This window comes from Doryrhamphus excisus, chromosome 7, assembly GCF_030265055.1.
Source record: "Doryrhamphus excisus isolate RoL2022-K1 chromosome 7, RoL_Dexc_1.0, whole genome shotgun sequence".
NCBI lineage: Eukaryota > Metazoa > Chordata > Actinopteri > Syngnathiformes > Syngnathidae > Doryrhamphus > Doryrhamphus excisus.
Genome location: NC_080472.1, coordinates 21,558,968 through 21,579,541, shown reverse-complemented (window position 1 = coordinate 21,579,541; position 20,574 = coordinate 21,558,968). Strand labels below are relative to the sequence as shown.

Genomic DNA, 20,574 nt, shown 5'->3' with positions numbered 1-20,574 from the left:
GAGCCCTGGTGTAACTGATGGGAAGGTAGGGGAGGGGGGGCACGCGGGGGAGGCGGAGTCTCGGCAGTCCTGGCAGGGCCGCCATTTTTGCACAGGGAAAAGAGACTGCTTTTGAAGGGATCTAATTTCTAAAAGTCGCTCTTGATCAGCGTATAGTTTTTTTTTAACGGTTCCCCTCTCGATCCTTGCACCCAGACTGTGCAGCACTAGAGGCGGGGGTTTTGACAGCGGGGAAAGGACTATTTCCGGAGGACCAGGGAAATCCAAACCTTTTAGTATAGCTTTGCTAGTGATCCGCAGTGTGTGGACACAAGTATTGTTTTGGTTGTGGAGGCTGTGTGGAGAGCGGCGAGGGTCTTGCCCTGGACCCGTATTCGCTACCCCTCGACGTGGACATAAAACGGTACGTAAAGTGCACTGTGTTGTTCTTCTGAGGGCTAGCATAACCCGGAGCTGGGAGGCTATTGTTGGCTTTACTTTAGCTGGCACATCATGCTGATGCTGGCTAGTTGTATCAGCTGAGTGTTAGCTTACAGGCTAGCTCAACACAACACTCGCTTTTATCCATGTCTACCCATGGTCGTCTCCTCGGTTTAATTCGCATTAAGGAGGCCTTTTGGGGGGAATATGTAGGTGACGTAAGCTAATGTGTCAAGTTGGCAAGGGAAAAGAGCGCTTGCTAGCTAGCTAGCACATGCTAATAGCTCGAATTAGCTTAACACAAACGTAATGGCAAAGTCAAGAGTGGCAAAACAAACGTCATACAAAGCTCTGGGGTTGATTAATGTACATGCCACAGCGATCGCCAATGGGCTTTGCAAAAAAGGCATAACACCAAACTTAATATTGAGAAGGAACGCCTGTAATGGGAAATGCGTTGTTATAATTGCAGATAATGTCAAAATGCAATCAACGCTGAAGTCTACTTGGATGTCGAGATCATTTAAAGGCTACTTAAATGTGACAGCAGTCGTCGTTTGACACAGTAATCGCTGCGGGCCACATTGCGCGCAGTTTCCTCCGATTCAGTCCTAAATCGTCCATCATAACATTACGCGATATTTGTAATCAAAACAAACGCTTAAGCGTGCAAGAAAACATGTTTTAGTCAACCGTGTGTCTGCCTTATCATGCAATAATAAGCGGATAATCTGTTGCAAACTTGCAATTAGTCGACGTGAGTCTTATCCTGTTCGCAGCGACTGATTTCCGTTCCAGCTGAAATGCCACAGAACAATAAGCTCTTCGTAGGTTCATGTAAACAAACTATGTAGACTCCAAGTTGCAAAGCAAGGGAGCAGCTGCTGGAATAGCTCGAATGCTTGTCTACATTGCGCAGTGTTCGAACGCCGCTGGGCTTTTTGTGTTTTCTTTTTTGCATTACCACGTATGACAAACTATAAAGATCACAGTCGCTTAAAATGGCGATTTTTTTCTGACCGTGTGCTATCTTAAAGGGCACAAGTAAAGTGTAATTGAATGTAGCTTGAGAGAATGCTGCAAGCATGGGGGAGGGGACGCCCCGTCATATACTTCGTAATGCCCCCCTCGATCCCGTATGTTACCGACACTTGTTTAAAAAGCACCCCGTTCCGTTTGAAATGCGAGTATTTTGTCAAACACCGACGCGATCGCGCCTTCCCGTCGACGATGATGCAAACAGCCCAATTTTCATTGTCCCCGCTAGCTTCGCCCAGCTAGCTAGCTAGCTATCACCCATTACGTATTATTCCATTAGCGGCGGTGCGAGCTGTCGTTTGACCTTCAATGGCGACTCGACGTTCAACTCTCAATATATCGCCACTCTTTAACGTAACAATGTGGAGAAATGGAGACGACGTATCATGTTTGCCCGTCCTGGTGTGCTCCCAAGTGTTTATATCCAAAGCCTGTGCGCGGTCGAGTGGCCCAACATAATTGCTAACCGATTAGCTTGCTTGCTTCGCATTCGACAAACAAAACAAAAAAAAAAACAACAAGGCTTGGAGACTGCGTCGAGCGGCTGGTACTTAGAATCGAACGTGTGAGAGGAGAGGCGATTGAATGCATTCTCTAGTGGAGAGGGGGTGGAGGGGGATTTTCCTCCTCCGCCGGGCTTACAACGACCGTCCCCAGGAAAAAAGCGCTAGGAAAATGGCGTCCTCGGCCAGCCTGTTGTGGCAATATAATAGCAACGCCGTCGCCTCCACACCCCTACCGGCAGCGCTCACTGCAGCGCCGACACGCTCCCCGCGAAGCAACTGCACAACATTACATGTATTTATTTATTTTCTCTTTAAAGTGTACAATGGATGTCATTGACACTGACAGTGAAATGTTTTATAAGTAGTCGCTGAAGAGCATGACGTATGCTGCATGCTGGGTGCTCAGACACGACCTTCTGCCTGTGCACAACACACAAACATTACTGTACAGCATCCGTTCTTAATACACGTACACACTGGTGCTGTGGAACCACCTTGGAAGCGGAGCATCAAAATGCATAAAGAAGGAAATTGAGACAGACAAAAAAATATCTTCAAACCTGCAATTAAGTGTGTCCACACAATAGGCCGATTTGTTCTTGTCCCTTGCATGGTGCTACTATTAGGAACATATTAATCACTGTTAATATCGCTAAGCATAGTTCATATTCATGTCATTCATATTTTAGTGCTGCAGACTGACACGATGCTACGTTTTTAGGATAAATGTTGTTAAAATGTGTTTAGTTTTAGTTTAGATGGAGACACACACACACACAAAAGATGGACAATGTTGGCTTTCTTACTGATATTGTCTATACCAGGGGTCAGCAACCCGCGGCTCCAGAGCCGCATGTGGCTCTTCAGCCTCTTTGTTGTGGCTCCCTTTGCAATGCTTGAATATTTTTTAACACCACAGTGGGGAAAAAGCATGTCTTTGTAATGAGTTTAAAAAAATCCAACTTTGTGTGAGTCCATGAATGCATCCTGACTGAGTTCTGACTGGTGATTGGATGAGTACAAGGATGAGCAGACAGGATGCTATTCAGTTCTCTCTCACAGGTAAACATTAAGGAAAATACTTTATAAATACTTTTCATACTTTCCCAAAGCTATTTGACAATTCTAAAAAATAAATTAGAGATCATATAAAACAGCGACATTGGAACTTCAGGTATCAGGTAAGTTTACAGTAATTTACACATATATTTATGTAAGTTTATATTTAATATAATACTAGCAAGAGTACTCCAACTTGTTTTTTTTCTTATCTGAACTACTTTGATAGCCCCAAATTCCCTCCAATTTTGTTTTAAACATACTATGTTTTGCGGCTCCAGGCTATTTTTCTTTAGTGAGCAAGGGGGTGAAATGGCTCTTTTCATAATAAAGGTTGCCGACCCCTGGTCTATACTGATACGGTCCAGTACTTTATTACAAATTTTGATATTAAGGAATACCGATATCGGCCTCAAACTAATGACAAGACACTGTCACTACGAAATACGTACCCGGAATGGTGCCAGGACTATGTCGCATCCTCCACGGCGCTTCTGTGGCAACAGGTGCTCGGGTAGTTTTTTAAAAATATAAATAAACCATAAATGGTAAATAACCATACTTCATATGTGTAATTTATTGTGGGGGTGACTTGTTAAAATACTTGGTTAGCACGTGGATGTTTCCATCGTCTTACGACATCCACCAAGACTGAGAAAATGGAAATAAAATGGAATCAATGGACGGCGTAGATTACACATGGTTTACACGTAACTGCTGAAAACTAGGCCGAGCCGATGTAGACGCGTCGTGCACATGCGTTGAACCAATTGCGCTGTGGGGTACATATTGCGTAGTGACGGTCACATCTCGGCATGTAATGAATGAATACGAGGGGGGGGGTCAGAAGGTCTCATGCAATTAAAACGTGACAGATTTCTCGTTCAGAAAAAAAAAGTCGTATTGTGGTCATTAGGCCTGGGACAATAACGAATGAATTGCGCAATAAATGAAAATGACCTGGATAGTATAGTATAGTGATGGTGAGTAAAAAAAGTTGTCTTTTGGGAGGTTGGAGTAGTTTCTGACCAATTAAGTGAAACAGATGAGTGTGTTTGTTTGCTAACAAGGCCTGGTTCTCTTGCAGATGATTTCTTTTGGAAAAGAAAATCCAAATATGATGACTAGAATCGTGTTTTCCTGCTCCGGCTTGTCTCCCGACAGGACAGTCAAAATGGTCGCATGTCTGTTTTTGGGGTTCGAAGCTTTGGAGTTCGCCATCTAAGGCCTAGTAAAGCTGCGGCAGTGATCTCACGCCTGTGGTACCCAGACCCCGAGAGACCCATCAGATAAATGCGCCCGGCTCCTGTTTAGCTCGGCGCAGTCACATGACCTCCCAGCTGAGCGGAGGAGCCAGAGGCTCAGGTGACCTGTTTTTGGCCTGTAATGGATCCCTCATAGACGGCCATGTTTTTTAGCCGTGTTTGCAAAGTGACTCCCATTTAAAACAAGTTGTAGCATCGCTGTGATGCAACAGCATTGCGTGACAGTCGTCAACGGTATTTGTACAAGCATGTCTAACCTATTTGTTGTTTTTTTTTTATTTTGTATCTGCTGCTTTTGACAGGAGACGTAGCTTTCTCCATGCCTCAGTAGCACCTTGTGATTATTTACTGTGCACTCCATCACTTTTAAGCAGCTTTAGCACGCCGGGTTCTAACACAGGGCGTCGTCAAGTCATTTTTATGTGCAATGTGGTGACCCCCCCTGTAAATGTGCTCCTTTAGACCGGTGCCCCCCTGCTTTAGACCGCCTTTGTTGTCATCATTTGTTTGTCCGCCAGCCTGCAGGAGTGCTGCTAGCCTCCTCGTCTTTTCATGCTCACTAGTTGCTAGGTGGGGTTGGGGGGGGGTGGCACAAACACTGCGACACATTGTCATCCTCGACTTCTAAATGGTCTTTAGAGGCTGGTGGGGGGGGTCTCTTGTTTATGCACTGTTTCTCTTGTCGCCGTGGAGTGTCTACACACCCACTTCCCTTTTCGCCTTGATGCACGGGTTTGTACTCGAGGCCATCGCTGGAGCGGTTTGATGAAGGTCCACGTCCCGTCGCAGAAAGCAGAGCAGGCTTACATTCCATCTGGGTCACACTTTGTGTATATATGGATGGATTGGATTCATCTGCTGCTTCGCTGAGTCACTGCAGCCGCCTACCGGGAGGGTGTCTTAAACATCTGTTTGCTCTTTGCTTGGGAAGGATAGGATCGGGGGGGCTGCAATTCCTAATTGTTCCCCTCTCTCCTGCTCGCTCTCCACTTCTTCTCAAAGTCTCCCATGAAGAACCCGTATGGCAACGCACAGGAGTGTGAGAAGCTGTTGCAATGCTGTGGGTTTTCCCTTACGGCCTTTAAAAGGACCCCCCCGCCCCCCTCGACCGACCGCACAATGACACCACTGTGTCCCCACACTGTGTTACAGTTGAGTGTGTGTGTCTGTGTCTGAGAGGGCCCAGTGCCGCCACCCAGAGTCCACACAGGGTTAAAGCTGTGGAGGGTCACTGTCAGACAGACGACCCCCCCCCCCCCCCCCCCCTCTCCACACACACACACACACACACAAAACGGAGACCTTTGTTGTGCCTGGAATTCCAAAGGTGAACAGCAGAGATGGACTTGACTCATTTTTGTCCTTGTCATAGGCCCCTCCCCCTTTCGCCTGGTTGTCATTAGGCGCCGTGTGTGTGTGTGGGAGAGAGAGACACCCCCCTCCCCTTTTGCTTCTGCGTCACTCGTGTCGGGTTTATTTAGGAAGTACACAGGAGGGAAAGAAATCCGGCTGGGTGGGGTGACTAGGCAAAGGAAGAGTGATGTTTTTTTTTCTTTTCCAACCCCCTTTTTTTCCTTGACGGCTTTTCTTAGGGGTGACGGACAGTTTCTGTAAAGGAAGTGGGAAGAGGAGGAGCAACATGAGGCAGTCTGAGCTCTGGTTTAGTTAGGAATGCTGTTGTACTGTACTTGTTTTTCCCTTTTTGCCCTTTCCCTCTCACAGCCGCCTTTTTTCAGTCCCGACAGTATGTTTGCACTGGACCACCTCTTAGAGGAAGGAGCGCTTGTGTATGTTTGACCCCATGAGGAGGTGTTTCAGGCTTCTTGGACATTCCTCACACAGGAAGAGACTCAGGATGGAGTGCAGTGCACAGGGGCTTGATCTCCAAACATAACATATTGGTACCGTGTACCAAGAACAGCATCGTCTGACATGTTTGTTCTTTTGTTCACGGCTGACACACTCTTACCACTATTCTGGATGGTGGTGCCAAATCGGTAGCCAACAAAGGAAAACTTGCGCTTTGTCCAAAAACTATTTATTTTTCCAGAGTTTTGTCACATGCAAATTAGACAGAATAATATTTGAATAATATTGTCATATAGTCATGTAAAGTTTGTTTCTTTAATACCAAAGCTTCTTTTAGACAATGAATTCAAGTAGCTGAATTTTGTGAGCTAATTTTTTCTTAAAGCATGCATTTAGCTAATTACATTTTTAGCATATCATCATGTAAAAAAAATTAGCTTTTTGGACTGAATTTTACATTTTGAAACTTTGTATTTTAATGAGCTGATTTTTTCCTAAAGCGTGCATTTAGCTAATTACATTTTTAGCATATCATGTAAAAAAAAAAAAGCTCATTAAAATACAAAGTTTAGAAATGTAAAATTCAGTCCAAAAAAGTGCCTCAGAGCCAGCCAATCAGGTGTAAAGTGCATAGTCACGTGACGCAGGTCTTTTTAAAAATCATTTTGTATTTGTTTACATTTTTTTTAAAAGCCAGCTCCTGTCGAGTGAAGCTGAGTAAACCCACTCCAGTTTAGTAAGCTCCAAGAAACAGTGTGGAGTAAAAGTAAAAGTTGTATTGCAGTGTGTGGGAAGATGTAGTCACCCATGCAATTCAAATTACATTATTAATGTAAGATTTCTTTAGCACCCTGATTATGCTTTTCCACTTTCCTGACTTATAAATGTAGTTGGAATGTTGTATCATGGTGTTAAATGATGTCACAGTGAGTCGGACTGCAGTGTGAAGATTTCACCGTGTTAGCATAGCTTGTGACCGGAGGCGGGGCCGTGTGCGGAATAAATTAAAACCGACTGTTTTGAAAAGCCAAGGAAATACAGCTGAATAGGTGCAGATTCTGTTGGATCTAGAAAGCTTTCTACTCTATAGGAGTCCACAACTAAATTGGACGAGATGTTGCAAACCGCGCTTTTATTTTGAAGACTGGCAGTGTGTTCTGTGTGTGTTGGAAATGTCCGCCTGTGTACTGTTCAGGCGAACTGCGTGCAGGAATAAACGTGCCTCTCGTCTTTTTCCCCCACTCAGATACCGCATCGTTAAGCGAGCGCCTGTTTACATTCAAGCGGCAGCCATAGTGATTGATCGCCTTGGAAGTACTTCCTTCTACTTATGACATCATTTCCTTCACATTTTAACAGTGAATGAGTTTTTTATGACCCAATTGTGTAATTGTAGAAATCATCGTGCTGTAACGTGAGGATGACATGCGCATTTGAGACGAATAAGATCGGACAAAATGTGCGGATCGGACAAAAGTTGCCGGGATTGGACAACGTTGTGGAGATTGGCTGAGTTGCCGTGAATTGGTTCAATCCAATCCAACATCCTAAAGGGTCAGTCTAAGCGCCTATCACTGACTCCTCTGTTCCTAATATGTACGATATTTGCGATTGCCACCCGTTGTCTGGCCACCCAGTTGAGGTGTGACCTGCAGCCTATTTTGTCCCGGCATCTGTCCCCTCCCACTAATCCTGCTTATCAACAGAGCTCTGTATCAGGGCCAGCCACACTGACACACATGCTCCTGTCTGGATGCTCACAACACACACACACACACACACACACATACTCAAATCTCTACCTTGCCGTTAATGTCCGTCCAATCCTTCTAACAGCTGTGGAGGCAACTCAAGCCGTGATTCCACTGAAACCAAGCGTCCCCAACAATTACAGCATGTGTATTTAAAAATGAGTGTTTTTCAGCAGACCAAGGGGTGTGTGTGGGGGGGGAAATGGCCTCTGTGTGGAGTCGTGCTTCTCCCTCCCTTTCATGGCGGCTGGCTGCTGCGTTCTCGTGCTCCGCTCTGTGGACGATCGCTCACGGTGCAGCTTTACTGCAATTTATTGCACGTTTCCAGTCGTCTGTGTATCATGTCGTGGTCTATAACAATCCAACGATGTTAGCATAAGATGACTGTAAAGCAAATCGCTCTTTGTCGCTTGTGTATGCTAACACTTTAAATAAAAACGGCAAAACTTCACAATGATCCAGAAAGTCAAAATCTGTGGCACACTTGCTGAGTGGGAATTATCAACACAACCACGTCGAGACATAAATGATGTCCCGACAGTCAGGTAAGAAAAATAAAGCAATAGCGTTTGATTCCAGCAAAAAGGAGCGCCGTTGTGTCGGGAACGTATCCTTTCTGTGACTTGTATTGGTAGTGCAAACACTGACACGTTGTCCCCACTCTGTCCTCTGTCCTCAGGCCTTGTGGATGCACTTAGATGTCTGCAATGACTGCTGTGGCTGGCATGCCTCAGTGTTTTGGACTCCCATTCTCTGGACTCAGTAGGACAAGAACTGATCAGCAGAGAACGTCATGAGCATAGTCATCCCAGTAGGGGTGGACACAGCAGACGCCTCGTTCCTGGACATGGCTGCAGGCTCGGAGTAAGTAACTCCAAAAGTACACTTTGACAACTGTACTATAATTCCCCCTCTCTGTAATTAAATAATATTTATTCTTAATTGTAATGCTTCCATAATCAATTAGGACAAAAACTTGGAATGTGTTTGCTGTAATGGACAGTTGAGCCCCCCCTCCCTCGCTCATCGATCGTTCTTGCACTTAACCATGGTCGCTATTAACTACATCCGTCTGTGTCAAAATGGCAGCGAGCCCAGAACGAGCATTTTATGCCGCCTGTGTCTCTAACGCCACACTACAACACATGAACACCCCCACCCACCCCCATCCACCCTCCCTTCGTCCTTTTCCCCGTTTTCCAGCCTGATGTGTGCTCATGTGTACGCCATGTTCAGCCACTGAGGCAGAAAGGTGCACGCCGTCATGGCAACAAGCCTCATGTTGCCCCCCCCTCCTCCCTCGGTTCCTCATCAAGGACACTGCCGTGGCTTTCTCTGGCAGATAAATGAAGCAAGATGTTCTCGCATGACTAAAGAGTAACACACGTCATCCACTCGTTGGGGTGCGGGTGCGGGTGGGGGGGTGAATGGTGGTGCGAGGCTTGCGCCTGTCTCTTTAAATGAAGGAGAGCCCACCTTCATCAGAGCTGTTGCAGTGACAGCTTGTGTTGCCATGGTATCTACCCCCCCATCCTCCCCTCTGCACTGCGCAAGGCCTGTTTCTATGGAAGCAGCCCTGAGTGACAGCTGGCGCTCACAAAGCTATGGCGTCCTAAATGCCCCCCCCCCACCACACACACACAGTTCTTCCTCAGTGGGGCTCTGCGGCCAATTGGGGGGTTGGGGGGCAGATACCCCTCTTGACTCTGGTTTGCTCTTTGTCCATCCTCTGCTTTCATTTACAACATTTTAAAAGAAGACATATTGGAAAAGGTTCCATGCTGTGAAAAAGGACAAAGCATCTCCTTGGAGCGTTGGGAGAGGGGAAACAGTGCCGTGTCCTTTCCACATCCCCTCTAGTCTGCACCAGGGTGACCAGCTGTTGGCTAATGCTGCGTGCGCACGTGTGTCCACGGTTACACATGCGCGTGCACACTGGCGGAGTACGTAATGTTGCCATGGTAGCGAGTGGCAGCTCTTCAGAGTGAAGGCGTTGCCTCTGGCTGCTGCTCTTCATTAGTCCCCTTTAGTCCCTTTTTCTCCACATCAGCCTTGTTTGTATTTCTACATTCTCATCGGTTGTCTAAGACAGGGGTGCTCATTAAGTCGATCGCAAGCTACCGGTCGATCGCGGAGGTGGTACTGGTCGATCGCTGGTCGATCGCGGCGTGACATTAAAAAAATATCATCCTAGCATCAATGCCGTCACTTGATTGATATACAGGGCAGCCATTCAGATGACAACTGAATGTTGCCCTTCGGGTGACCAATCAAATCAAACAACGTCTCTAAGTGCAGCAGAACTTACGATGTCAGCCTATCATCCATCCCCGTTACTTGATTGACATACAGGACAACCAATCAGATGACAACTGAATTTTGACCTTTAGGTCACCGCTCATGCGTAAACAATGATGCAAAGTGCTAAGCTAGTCGGCGAATTGCAAGATTTTAAAGCCCTCGCTAAAGTTTATGGTCACTAAAATGAGTGAAGGAGCTGGACCAAGTAAAAAGGCAAAAACTGGACCAAGTAAAAAGGCAAAAAACATATCACTTCCATACGGATATGGAATATTATACGGATATTATGATACGGATATTATCCATGACTGATAAACATTTGGAAGTGTGCTTGAGGCTGGCTATCAGCAGCTACTGTCCGGACTATGCATCCCTGGCTGCTTCAATTCAGTGCAAGTCATCAAAGTAAACTCAGGTAATTACAAAAAATGTTAATAGTTAATTATGTGTGTTTTGCAATATTGGCTCATTTGGTTATGTAAGGTACATCAACATACATTGTACGTACAAATAATCCTCAATACATTTGAAAATAAATAGATGTTTTGCATTTTTGTAGTGGGTAGATCATTTTGACTCGGTCATTTTAAAAGTAGCTCGCATGCTGAAAAAGTGTGAGCACCCCTGGACTAAGAAATGCTGCCCAGCAATTATTGACAAGGTCTTCTTCTGAGTCTTCTACATAAATCCTCTTTTCCTGCCTCCTTTAAGCGTGGAGACATGAATGATACAAACCCTCGAGCCATGCACATATTCAAGTATCCCTTCCTCGTCACTGCGCAGTTTCACTTACTGCAGTTTAGTGGCAAATAAAAGTAATAAAATAAAACTTCTACTTGTTTTAACATGGGAAACGTAAATAACACATATGGATATGAGCAATCACACTTAATTAGGGATGCTCACACTTTTTCAGCCTGGAAGGTGCATTTAAAACGACCCAAGTCCCCAACATCTACCACCTGTTATAAAATAATTAAAAGTATAGAAAGGTGGAATATATTTACTGTATTAAAAATGATGATTTAGCTATATTGTGCATGTATATCACACACTTTTTCAGCATTCAAGTTAAAAAGTCGACATGATCTGTCACTTAACTATAAAACGTATATCAAATCCAACTGGTAAACTTTGAAACTATTTACTGAAAACTAGGGCGGCACGGCGGTCTAGTGGTTAGCGTGCAGATCTCACAGCTAGGAGAAGAGGGTTCAATTCCACCCTCGGCCATCTCTGTGTGGAGTTTGCATGTTCTCCCCGTGTGGGTTTTCTCCGGGTACTCCGGTTTCCTCCCACATTCCAAAAACATGCTAGGTTAATTAGCGACTCCAAATTGTCCATAGGTATGAATGTGAGTGTGAATGGTTGTTTGTTTACATGTGCCCTGTGATTGGCTGGCGACCCCGCATGAAAATGATTTAGCAGAAGTCACCTTTTTTCAGCATAACTAGGCACCACAAATGAAGGATAACTTCTTCTAAATATAGGCAACACACAACACCGAGTATTAGCTCGAGATGTCTCTTCACCACTTTTCATCACTTTTGCCACAGGGGAGCACCAGCGAATCAGGAGAGGAGCTTCATGTCAGCTGACTAACATGACGTCTACATAGTCACGTTCATGAAAAAAAACATCACATTGCCGTCCGTTCCTTCTGAGTGCTGTGCAGACTTGTGAGCGACTCGCAGTAACAGCACTTTTAAAAAGTCTGTTTTGTAAGCTTGTTGCGAAATCAGAGCTAGTAAACACATTCATTCATTCATTTTCTACCGCTTTTTCCTCACAAGGGTCGCGGGGGTGCTGGAGCCTATCCCAGCTGTCTTCGGGCGAGAGGCGGGGTACACCCTGGACTGGTCGCCAGCCAATCACAGGGCACATATAGACAAACAACCATTCACACTCACATTCATACCTATGGACAATTTGGAGTGGCTAATTAACCTAGCATGTTTTTGGAATGTGGGAGGAAACCGGAGTACCCGGAGAAAACCCACGCATGCACGGGGAGAACATGCAAACTCCACACAGAGATGGCCGAGGGTGGGAATTGAACCCTGGTCTCCTAGCTGTGAGGTCTGCGCACTAACCACTCGACCGCCGTGTAAACAAAATAAATAATAAAACTAGCCAACATATATTCTATGTTTGTATGTCACAAAAGCCTACCAATCACGTCTTTGGGTGAATGGCGATGGCGAACCGGAGTAGGCCTTGTCATTTAAAGATAATGAATACTGATCAATGAGCTATTAAACATGTGTCAGGCAGCTGAGAAATATGATGAACAAAGTATGGACAATGAAATATGATTGGAGTCAATACTGTATGCCAATGTTTGTTTTTAGCAGCGCTGCAGATCTGCAGAATGTTTGCTCTAAAGCCATTGTATATTTGCAGAGTGCAGTATATGTTAGCATGAGTGTTGCCATAATGCATAACAACAAAGCTGCTATGTTTAGTTATTATTCGAAAAGTTAAGCTCATGGTATGTTCTTCTTCATTTCTTTTCTTTCTCCACTCATGCCCTCAACGGTGAGGAGCAACCGGCCCGTGTGGCGGTTAATCAGTAGTGTAGACACGCAGCACAAAATGTGCACGCACACACCTTAAGAGTGGTTCCGCCTCCCGACCTCATGCATGCACTTATATTTTCACTTTGACGGGGCGTACTTGAGCAGCAGTGCCCGAAGTGCAGGAAGTGCGAAGGCCGCCTTTTTTCACGGCGTGTTCCACGAGGGCTCAAGGCAGGTACTGTAGCACCACTTCAAGTTTGGCAAAAAATGAGGCGTTTAGAAGGAAGGAAACATATTTTCTTCCTTTTTGGCTTTGTGCTTTAAAGGCATAGTGTGTGATTATCGGGTAAAGCAGCATGATGAGAAATGCTGCACGGCTTGTTTCACTCTGGTCATTTACCTGCACATGTCTGTATTTTGTCTTCTTCGTAAAATCCTGTTCAATGAGTTAGGGTGGATTTTATGACCGAGTCGTGCCGCTATTTTAAAAAAATATAACCCAAAGTTAAGAAAAACTGCTGCATAATATCATAAAAGTGTTTCCTTTCCCACACATTCCTCCAGTAACCCGACATGCTTGTTTGACTCTGCACATTTTATGTCCACTTCCCTCTCGGGCGGCACTATTTCCTACCTTAAACACATCCGTCACACCACAGTGTGTGCGTGGGTTGGTCACAAACGGCCAAACAGGCTCTCCACTTCGGATCTCGCCGAAAGCTGATCTACAGGTTTGGTGTGAGCCAAGCTGACAAGTGATTGCGTGTTTGTTGTTCCGCCTGCGTGGCAGACAACACACGTCGCTCATGAAGCGCTTCGAGTTCTTTTGGTTTTAGCGTGACTTTACAATAAAAGTGTTTTCCACTCGCAAACATCTTTGCTACTGTACCTGTGCCAGCATGCCCTAATCCTGCTGCAAATACACAACAATGCCTTTGCTCTGTGTAATATTGTGCACTAATGTGAGTATTGTATGCGTGTTTTGCAGACCAGAGTCGGTGGAGGCCAGCCCTGTGGTGGTAGAAAAGTCCAGCTACCCACACCAGATCTATAGCAGCAGTTCTCACCATTCCCACAGTTACATCGGCCTGCCTTATGCCGTGAGTACTTCACTGACCCACAACGAGGAAACGGTGCTGCCGCTGATTGGTTGAGACATGTTCCTAGTCACTGTACTTGTGCTCTTCCTGTTCACCTGCCAGGACCATAACTACGGGGCGCGGCCCCCGCCCACGCCGCCGGCCTCCCCTCCCCCCTCCATGTTGATCCGGCAAGGAGATGGGGGGTTGTTTGTTCCGGGGGGCCAGGACGAAGCATCCACAGGCACCACGCTCAGCACCTCCGAGGATGGCAGCTACGGGGCCGACATCACCCGCTGCATCTGCGGCTTCACCCACGACGACGGCTACATGATCTGCTGTGACAAGTGCAGGTTGGGCCCACTTTTTGGCGACATGTTCCCGCCCCTTTTGTTTCCTCAACTCTGTGGTGCGATTCTCTCCAGCGCCTGGCAGCACATAGACTGCATGGGCATCGACAGGCAGAACATTCCTGAGACGTACCTGTGCGAACGCTGCCAACCACGACACCTGGACCGGGAGAGGGCCATCTTGCTGCAGACAAGAAAACGAGAATGTTTGTCAGGTAAGGAAAAGGCCGCAAAATGGATACACGTTTACTTTTCATTTGTATGTAGTTGTGTGAGCGCTGAATTCTCCATTTTAGCTCAAACTACTACTTTTACTCTTATTTTCATTGTATATTTTAGCACAGAGGTAGGGAACCTATGGCTCGGGAGCCAGGTAGGGCTCTTTTGATGACTGTATCTGGCTCTCAAGCATTTCTTACCACAATAAAAAATGCATTTTTGCTAACATTTTAAAGTAAACCATCACAGAAATCACTGTTAAAAATAATATTCAAAATCAACTTTCTTATGCATTTTAATCCGTCCATCTATTTTCTACTGCAATACGGCCGACCATATCCATCTTTTTTGATGATATTTTCCAGGTCAAACACCAAAACTCGATTATTACTGGGTAATGCGGTAGTCTACCTCTGCAGAACCAAGCCTTCTGACGAAGATGGCCAAAAGAATGAAATACGTGTACTGAATACGGTGCAAAACCATGCAGCAGCAGAAGTTGCATTAATGGCAGCAAGTATTTGATTTATTATTAGACACTGCGCTGCTCACGAAAGTGTGCTGGCCACACCCCCTTGGCGTGGGGTAGTGTGCCTGGTCTACACAATTAGAGCCCATTATATCTAAAACTGTTGGTCTTACATAAAAATGCACACATTTTATTGCATTCAAAATGTATATGGCTCTCACAGATACACATTTTAAAATATCTGGCCTTCATGGCTCTCTTAGCCAAAAAGGTTCCCGACCCTTGTTTTAGCACATTTCCACAGCATTTCAGCTTCCGAACGGCTCCTGTTCGTTCAACATTTTAGATTTTCGTACATTTTCAAAGCTTTTCAGCTTTGCTTCAGCTTGTCAGAATTCACACATAATGTCTTCTGACTATCCATGATCTAGTTATTTACAAAATATATTTCCATATAGTGTGTTTTTGATAGCAATTGGGTCTGCTATCTGTCTAGGTGTGAACAGTGACACCTGCTGGACTAATAGGGAACATTTTGTAACCCGCACGTTTTTACTGTCTTTTTTTTACCCAAGTAGACGGGGACACCAGTGCCACAGAGAGTGGAGATGAAGTTCCTCTGGAGCTCTACTCCACCTTCCAACACACGCCTACCACCATCACCCTCACCACTGGGCGCCTTGGCAATAAGCAGGCAGACAAGAAGCGCAAAAAGAGCGGTGAAAAGGAGTCCCCGGCGTCATCCGCCCGAGCTAAGAAGGTGTTTATTAGTGCAAAAAAACTGTGTACGCATTCATCAACATACTAGATATACAGCTCTCTTTTTAATTGCGTCCCGCAGGCCTTCCGAGAAGGATCCAGGAAGTCCTCGAGAGTAAAGGTAATGACGCAACATGACATCTTTTTTTGCTTATGACCGGATCCTCAAATGGATTTTCTTGTTCAGGGTGCTGCTCCGGAGCAGGACCCGACAGAGCACCCGTCTCTATGGGAGAATAAGATTAAGGCGTGGATGGAGCGCTACGAGGAGGCCAGCAGCAACCAGTACAGCGAGGACGTCCAGGTGCTGCTCCGCGTCAAGGAGCAAGGCGACGGAAAGAGCCTGGCCTACAACACACACCCGGCCTCCTTCAAACCCCCGGTGGAGGTACCACCCTTGTTGTCCATCTGCTCGTGCTCACGCTATCTCGGGGAGTCATTTAACATCCATCTATGTGGTTGCCTTGTAGAGTCAAGTTCAGAAGAATAAGAAGATCCTTAAGGCCGTAAGGGACTTGGCTCCAGATTCCCTAATCATTGAGTACAGGGGCAAGTTTATGCTTCGACAGCAGTTCGAGGCCAACGGGTACTTTTTCAAGAGGTCAGTATTTACATCTAATCGTATTTAGACTTGTGGTTCAATGGCGGCCTTTTGCTTCATTTTTCAGACCCTACCCCTTTGTGTTATTTTACTCCAAATTCGATGGCTTGGAGATGTGCGTGGACGCTCGCAGCTTTGGCAACGAGGCGCGCTTCATCCGCCGCTCCTGCACCCCCAACGCTGAGGTGAGGGGGACGTCCCCGACAGCCAAATATTACTGTCTATACCAGGGGTGGGCAAACTACGGCCCGGGGGCCACATCCGGCCCGCCAAGTGTTTCAATATGGCCCGCCTGTTTTTTCCAAATATTTCATTTGAACTCAACGTACAACCTGGCATCATGGCTTGGGCCAATTTTTTGATGGTTGAGATAGCTGCTTTATCAATTTCGTTATTTGATGTGGTCTGTTACAAAAATGCTCCTGTAAAAAGGGACACGAGCACATAATAATAATAATAATAATGGCGGCACGGCGGTCTGGTGGTTAGTGCGCAGACCTCACAGCTAGGAGACCAGGGTTCGGTCCCCGCCCTCGGCCATCTCTGTGTGGAGTTTGCATGTTCTCCCCGTGCATGCGTGGGTTTTCTCCGGGTACTCCGGTTTCCTCCCACATTCCAAAAACATGCTAGGTTAATCTCCAAATTGTCCATAGGTATGAATGTGAGTGTGAATGGTTGTTTGTCTATATGTGCCCTGTGATTGGCTGGCGACCAGTCCAGGGTGTACCCTGCCTCTCGCCCGAAGACAGCTGGGATAGGCTCCAGCACCCCCCGCGACCCTCGTGAGGAAAAAGCGGTAGAAAATGAATGAATGAATGAATGAATAATAATAATAATGTTGTCAATAATGATGTTGTCAATAATGATAATACTACTACTATTATATTAATATTGTGGTTAATAATATTAATATAATAATGGTAGTAATATTACAAAATACTCCTGGAAAAAGGAGCACAAGCACAATAATAGTAATACAAATAATGATAATAATACTACTATTATATTAATATTGTTGTTAATAATATTAATATAATAATGGTAATATTAGTAATATTATTATAACAAAATAATAATAATATAATAACATTACTATAACTAATAATAATAATAATAATTCTAATAAAAATAACAATAATAATAATAATAATACATTGAGTTTACATCAAATAAATGATTTCAAAGTGCACATATAGCAGATTGCATGGCACTTTTACATGTAAAATATGTGTAAAAATATAGATGTAAAAATGGACCGTTATGTGTAAAATACTACATAATCCCCCCCGTCAATTTTGTTAAATTAATGCGGCCCGCGAGTCAAAAAGTTATATACTGTCTGCTAAATGGCCTTGTCTTCTCCAGGTGCGACACGTCATCGAGGACGGCATGTTGCACTTATACATTTACTCGCTGAGGCCCATCTCCAAAGGCGCAGAGATCACCATCGGTTTTGATTTCGACTACGGCAACTGGTGAGTTCCGAGACTCGTTTGCAGGTTTAACCGCCCGTTTGGCCTTGACTTGTGACGCCGTCCTGTGTGCAGCAAATACAAAGTGGACTGTGCCTGCGTGAAAGGCAACCCCGAGTGCCCTGTGCTCAAGCACAACCTGGAGCCCACAGAAAACCTGGGCTCTGGAGGCCGGCGCCGGGGCAGTCGCAAGGACAAGGACGCTGTGCGGGATGACCAGGCCCAGAACCAGAACATGGGCGTGGATGGCGAAGGGAAGGGCAAGAGTGTGGGCGACTGCAAGCAGAGGAAACTCTCTCCTCTTCGCCTCTCCATCTCAAACAACCAGGCAGGCCTTTTTTTTTTTTTTATTTCACCTCTCACACATCATACTTTCCTTTTCTACTTCCTGTAAGTCTCCGTAGGTGATGCATGTCATTTTGGTGAATGTAGTTGAATGTTTATGCACGTGATTTCCAGTTTAGTTCTACCCCCCCTTCCATCCCCGTAGCCGTTCACCTTTCTCCTCCTTATGATTTACATTTGATTTGACTCACTACTTCAGTGGGCGGGGTAAAGCTCACACACCTCGCTGCAGCTACTTGGTTCGTGCAGGTGCCCACTTAAAGCACCCCCCGACCCAATGACCCTTCCCCTGTCCTCCACTCTCAACTGTTCTCCCGCTAGTCTGTAGCCAGACTTGAATGATGTGTAGTGATAAAGCGCCGTACACCCCCTCTCCCCCCCCTCCCTTTTACAGGATCCCGACTTATTTGAGGATCTAGAAGACAAAACGTCCATTAGCAATGAAGTAGAGATGGAGTCAGAGGAGCAGATTGCAGAGAGGAGGAGGAAGATGGTAAGTGTGCCAAGCGAAAAGGGGCTGTTTAGCTTTTAGTAGCTTTGCTGCCGCCACGCAGCCGCCCAGCACACAATGGCGTTGACGAGCAACCACGACGACCAAAAACACATGGGCCCCCCCGTGTCCCTGGGTGTGGTCTGATAATTGGCTCAGGTGCACCTGTCTTGTCCTTTTTTTTTTTTTTTTTTTTTTTTAAACTACCCTCCTCTTCATCGTCCTGCAACAGCCTGCCCCTCTGCTGATACCCTCCCCCTGCTTCGCCGTCTTGTCTTTGCTTTCACAGCATCCGAAGCTTCATGCCGTCATGCATTGTTTGGGTTTGATACTCCGTAGCCTGAATGAGGCGACTTTAAAATGGCCACTTCGCTCCCGTATGTTCCTGAGAGATGCGATCAAACAAGTGCGCGCACAAACCAGCGTGGAGTCCGCTAAACGCTGAAAAATCACGCCCGCACGCACGCACGCTCTAAATTATCCCGTAGTCAGCTTCATTTCCCATGCCGGAGCCTGGGCATGAAGTGCTGACTCATCGTTAGCCAGCGCTCCCGCCAATCGAAAAATGGCTCTCCTCTCTAAAGTGAAGTGGGGGTGTCATCCTCGTCCATGCAACAGTGCCTTGCCATGTCTGACTTGCTTTGGTGTTTTGCGTCTTTCTTGCTTGGTGGATGTCTGCTTTGTGATGATGTCTCGTCACTGGACACGCTCATGACCGCCGTTTTCCCTCTTCGGACCACCTTTGACCTTTCCTCCCTCTGAGCCGCAGTCAGCAGCTTTGTCCCACCCTCCCGTCCACTCCTATTTAGCCAAGTTAACCCATGCTTGTACCATGTGACACCAATGGCTTCCGCTCCCTCTTCATCTCTGTCACACCTCCTCATGTGAACTCCCTGCAGACACGAGAGGAGAGGAAGATGGAGGCCATCCTGCAAGCTTTCGCCCGCATGGAGAAGAGGGAGAAGCGGCGGGAGCAAGCGCTAGAGAGGATCGGTAGCGTCAAGACGGAGGTCGGCGGACGCAGTGACATCAAGGAAGAGCCGCCTGCCACTCCTGAGATTGCAGATTCTCCTTCTGTTATGCAGGTCGGCGCATGAAGGATTATTTTCTTTTTATTTGAAATGTCAATTTTTGGGTTTTTTTATTTAGTGGTACTGGTTCATAGTTCTAAATGCTCTTTGCTCTCTCTTGGTTAGCCTCTTCTGGAGGTGAAAGAGGAACCAGGAGTGAAGCCAGCCAAGGTCAAAGGATCCCGCAACAGGAAAAGTTTTTCCAGGAACCGCACGCACATCGGCCAGCAGCGGCGGCGAGCTCGCACCATCAGCACTTGCTCCGACTTACCCCCGGGCAGTCCCGTGGAGCCCATTGAACCTCTGAGCAGCGAAGCCCCTGAGGGCGAGCCACCCTCTCAGCCACCCGAGCCCGAGACCGTCCCCGCCCAGGTGCCCTACACCAGCCCTCCACACAGCAGCTCGCCTGCGCCCGACCGAAACCGCAGCGGGAGCAAGAACTTTAAAACGAAAAAGGTAAGCGCACATATTTATTTATATCATGAAGTGATGCCTTGCTGAATGGCTCTTTGTCCCTGCAGCACTTTGTCAGCGAGTGGGTGGGTGAGAAACAGCTGGATCGCACCCCAGAGCCAGTGCCTGAGCGGCCCCTCCGTATCAGCAGTGACCCCGAAGTTCTCGCCACCCAACTCAACGCCCTCCCGGGGCTAGCCTGCTCTCCGCAGGTCTACAGCACGCCAAAACACTACGTCAGATTCTCTTCCCCTTTCCTGGCCAACCGCAGCCCCACGACCCCTGGAGTCCCGACTGGGAGACGACGGTCCAGAGAACTGCCAGAAACGCCGACCACCACCGGTTCCTGCAAGAAGGTCCACTTTTTAGTCCTAAATGGTTTTGTATTATAGTGGACTGGATTAGTAACGATCCTGCTTCCCTACAGCGATGGTTAAAGCAAGCTCTAGAGGAGGAGGGGTCCACCAGCCCGGCCAGAAGACCCAGTCTCTTCATGCCCACTGAAGGTCCTCTCAGCCCCTCCATCAACGGAGACTCAGATAGCCCCCTTCCTTACAACGGCTCCTGTTCACTGCCCGGTAAGTCTTTTTAAAATTTAA

The 20,574-nt window shown here is 46.5% G+C and overlaps 1 protein-coding gene across 1 annotated transcript in view; it reads left to right on the top strand.

Annotated features, from left to right (window-relative positions):
* Positions 1-40: 40 nt before the first annotated feature.
* Positions 41-20,574, top strand: part of kmt2e (lysine (K)-specific methyltransferase 2E) — a 24,243-nt gene continuing 3,709 nt past the window's right edge. Inside the window, 17 exon segments of the mRNA XM_058077065.1 lie at positions 41-403; positions 8,528-8,712; positions 13,657-13,768; positions 13,871-14,100; positions 14,173-14,312; positions 15,361-15,545; positions 15,627-15,665; positions 15,732-15,932; positions 16,015-16,145; positions 16,213-16,330; positions 17,511-17,620; positions 17,693-17,945; positions 18,357-18,455; positions 19,352-19,537; positions 19,649-19,978; positions 20,044-20,331; positions 20,403-20,553. Of these exon segments, the coding sequence (XP_057933048.1) occupies positions 8,642-8,712; positions 13,657-13,768; positions 13,871-14,100; positions 14,173-14,312; positions 15,361-15,545; positions 15,627-15,665; positions 15,732-15,932; positions 16,015-16,145; positions 16,213-16,330; positions 17,511-17,620; positions 17,693-17,945; positions 18,357-18,455; positions 19,352-19,537; positions 19,649-19,978; positions 20,044-20,331; positions 20,403-20,553 (2,644 nt within the window). The 5' untranslated portion in view covers positions 41-403; positions 8,528-8,641.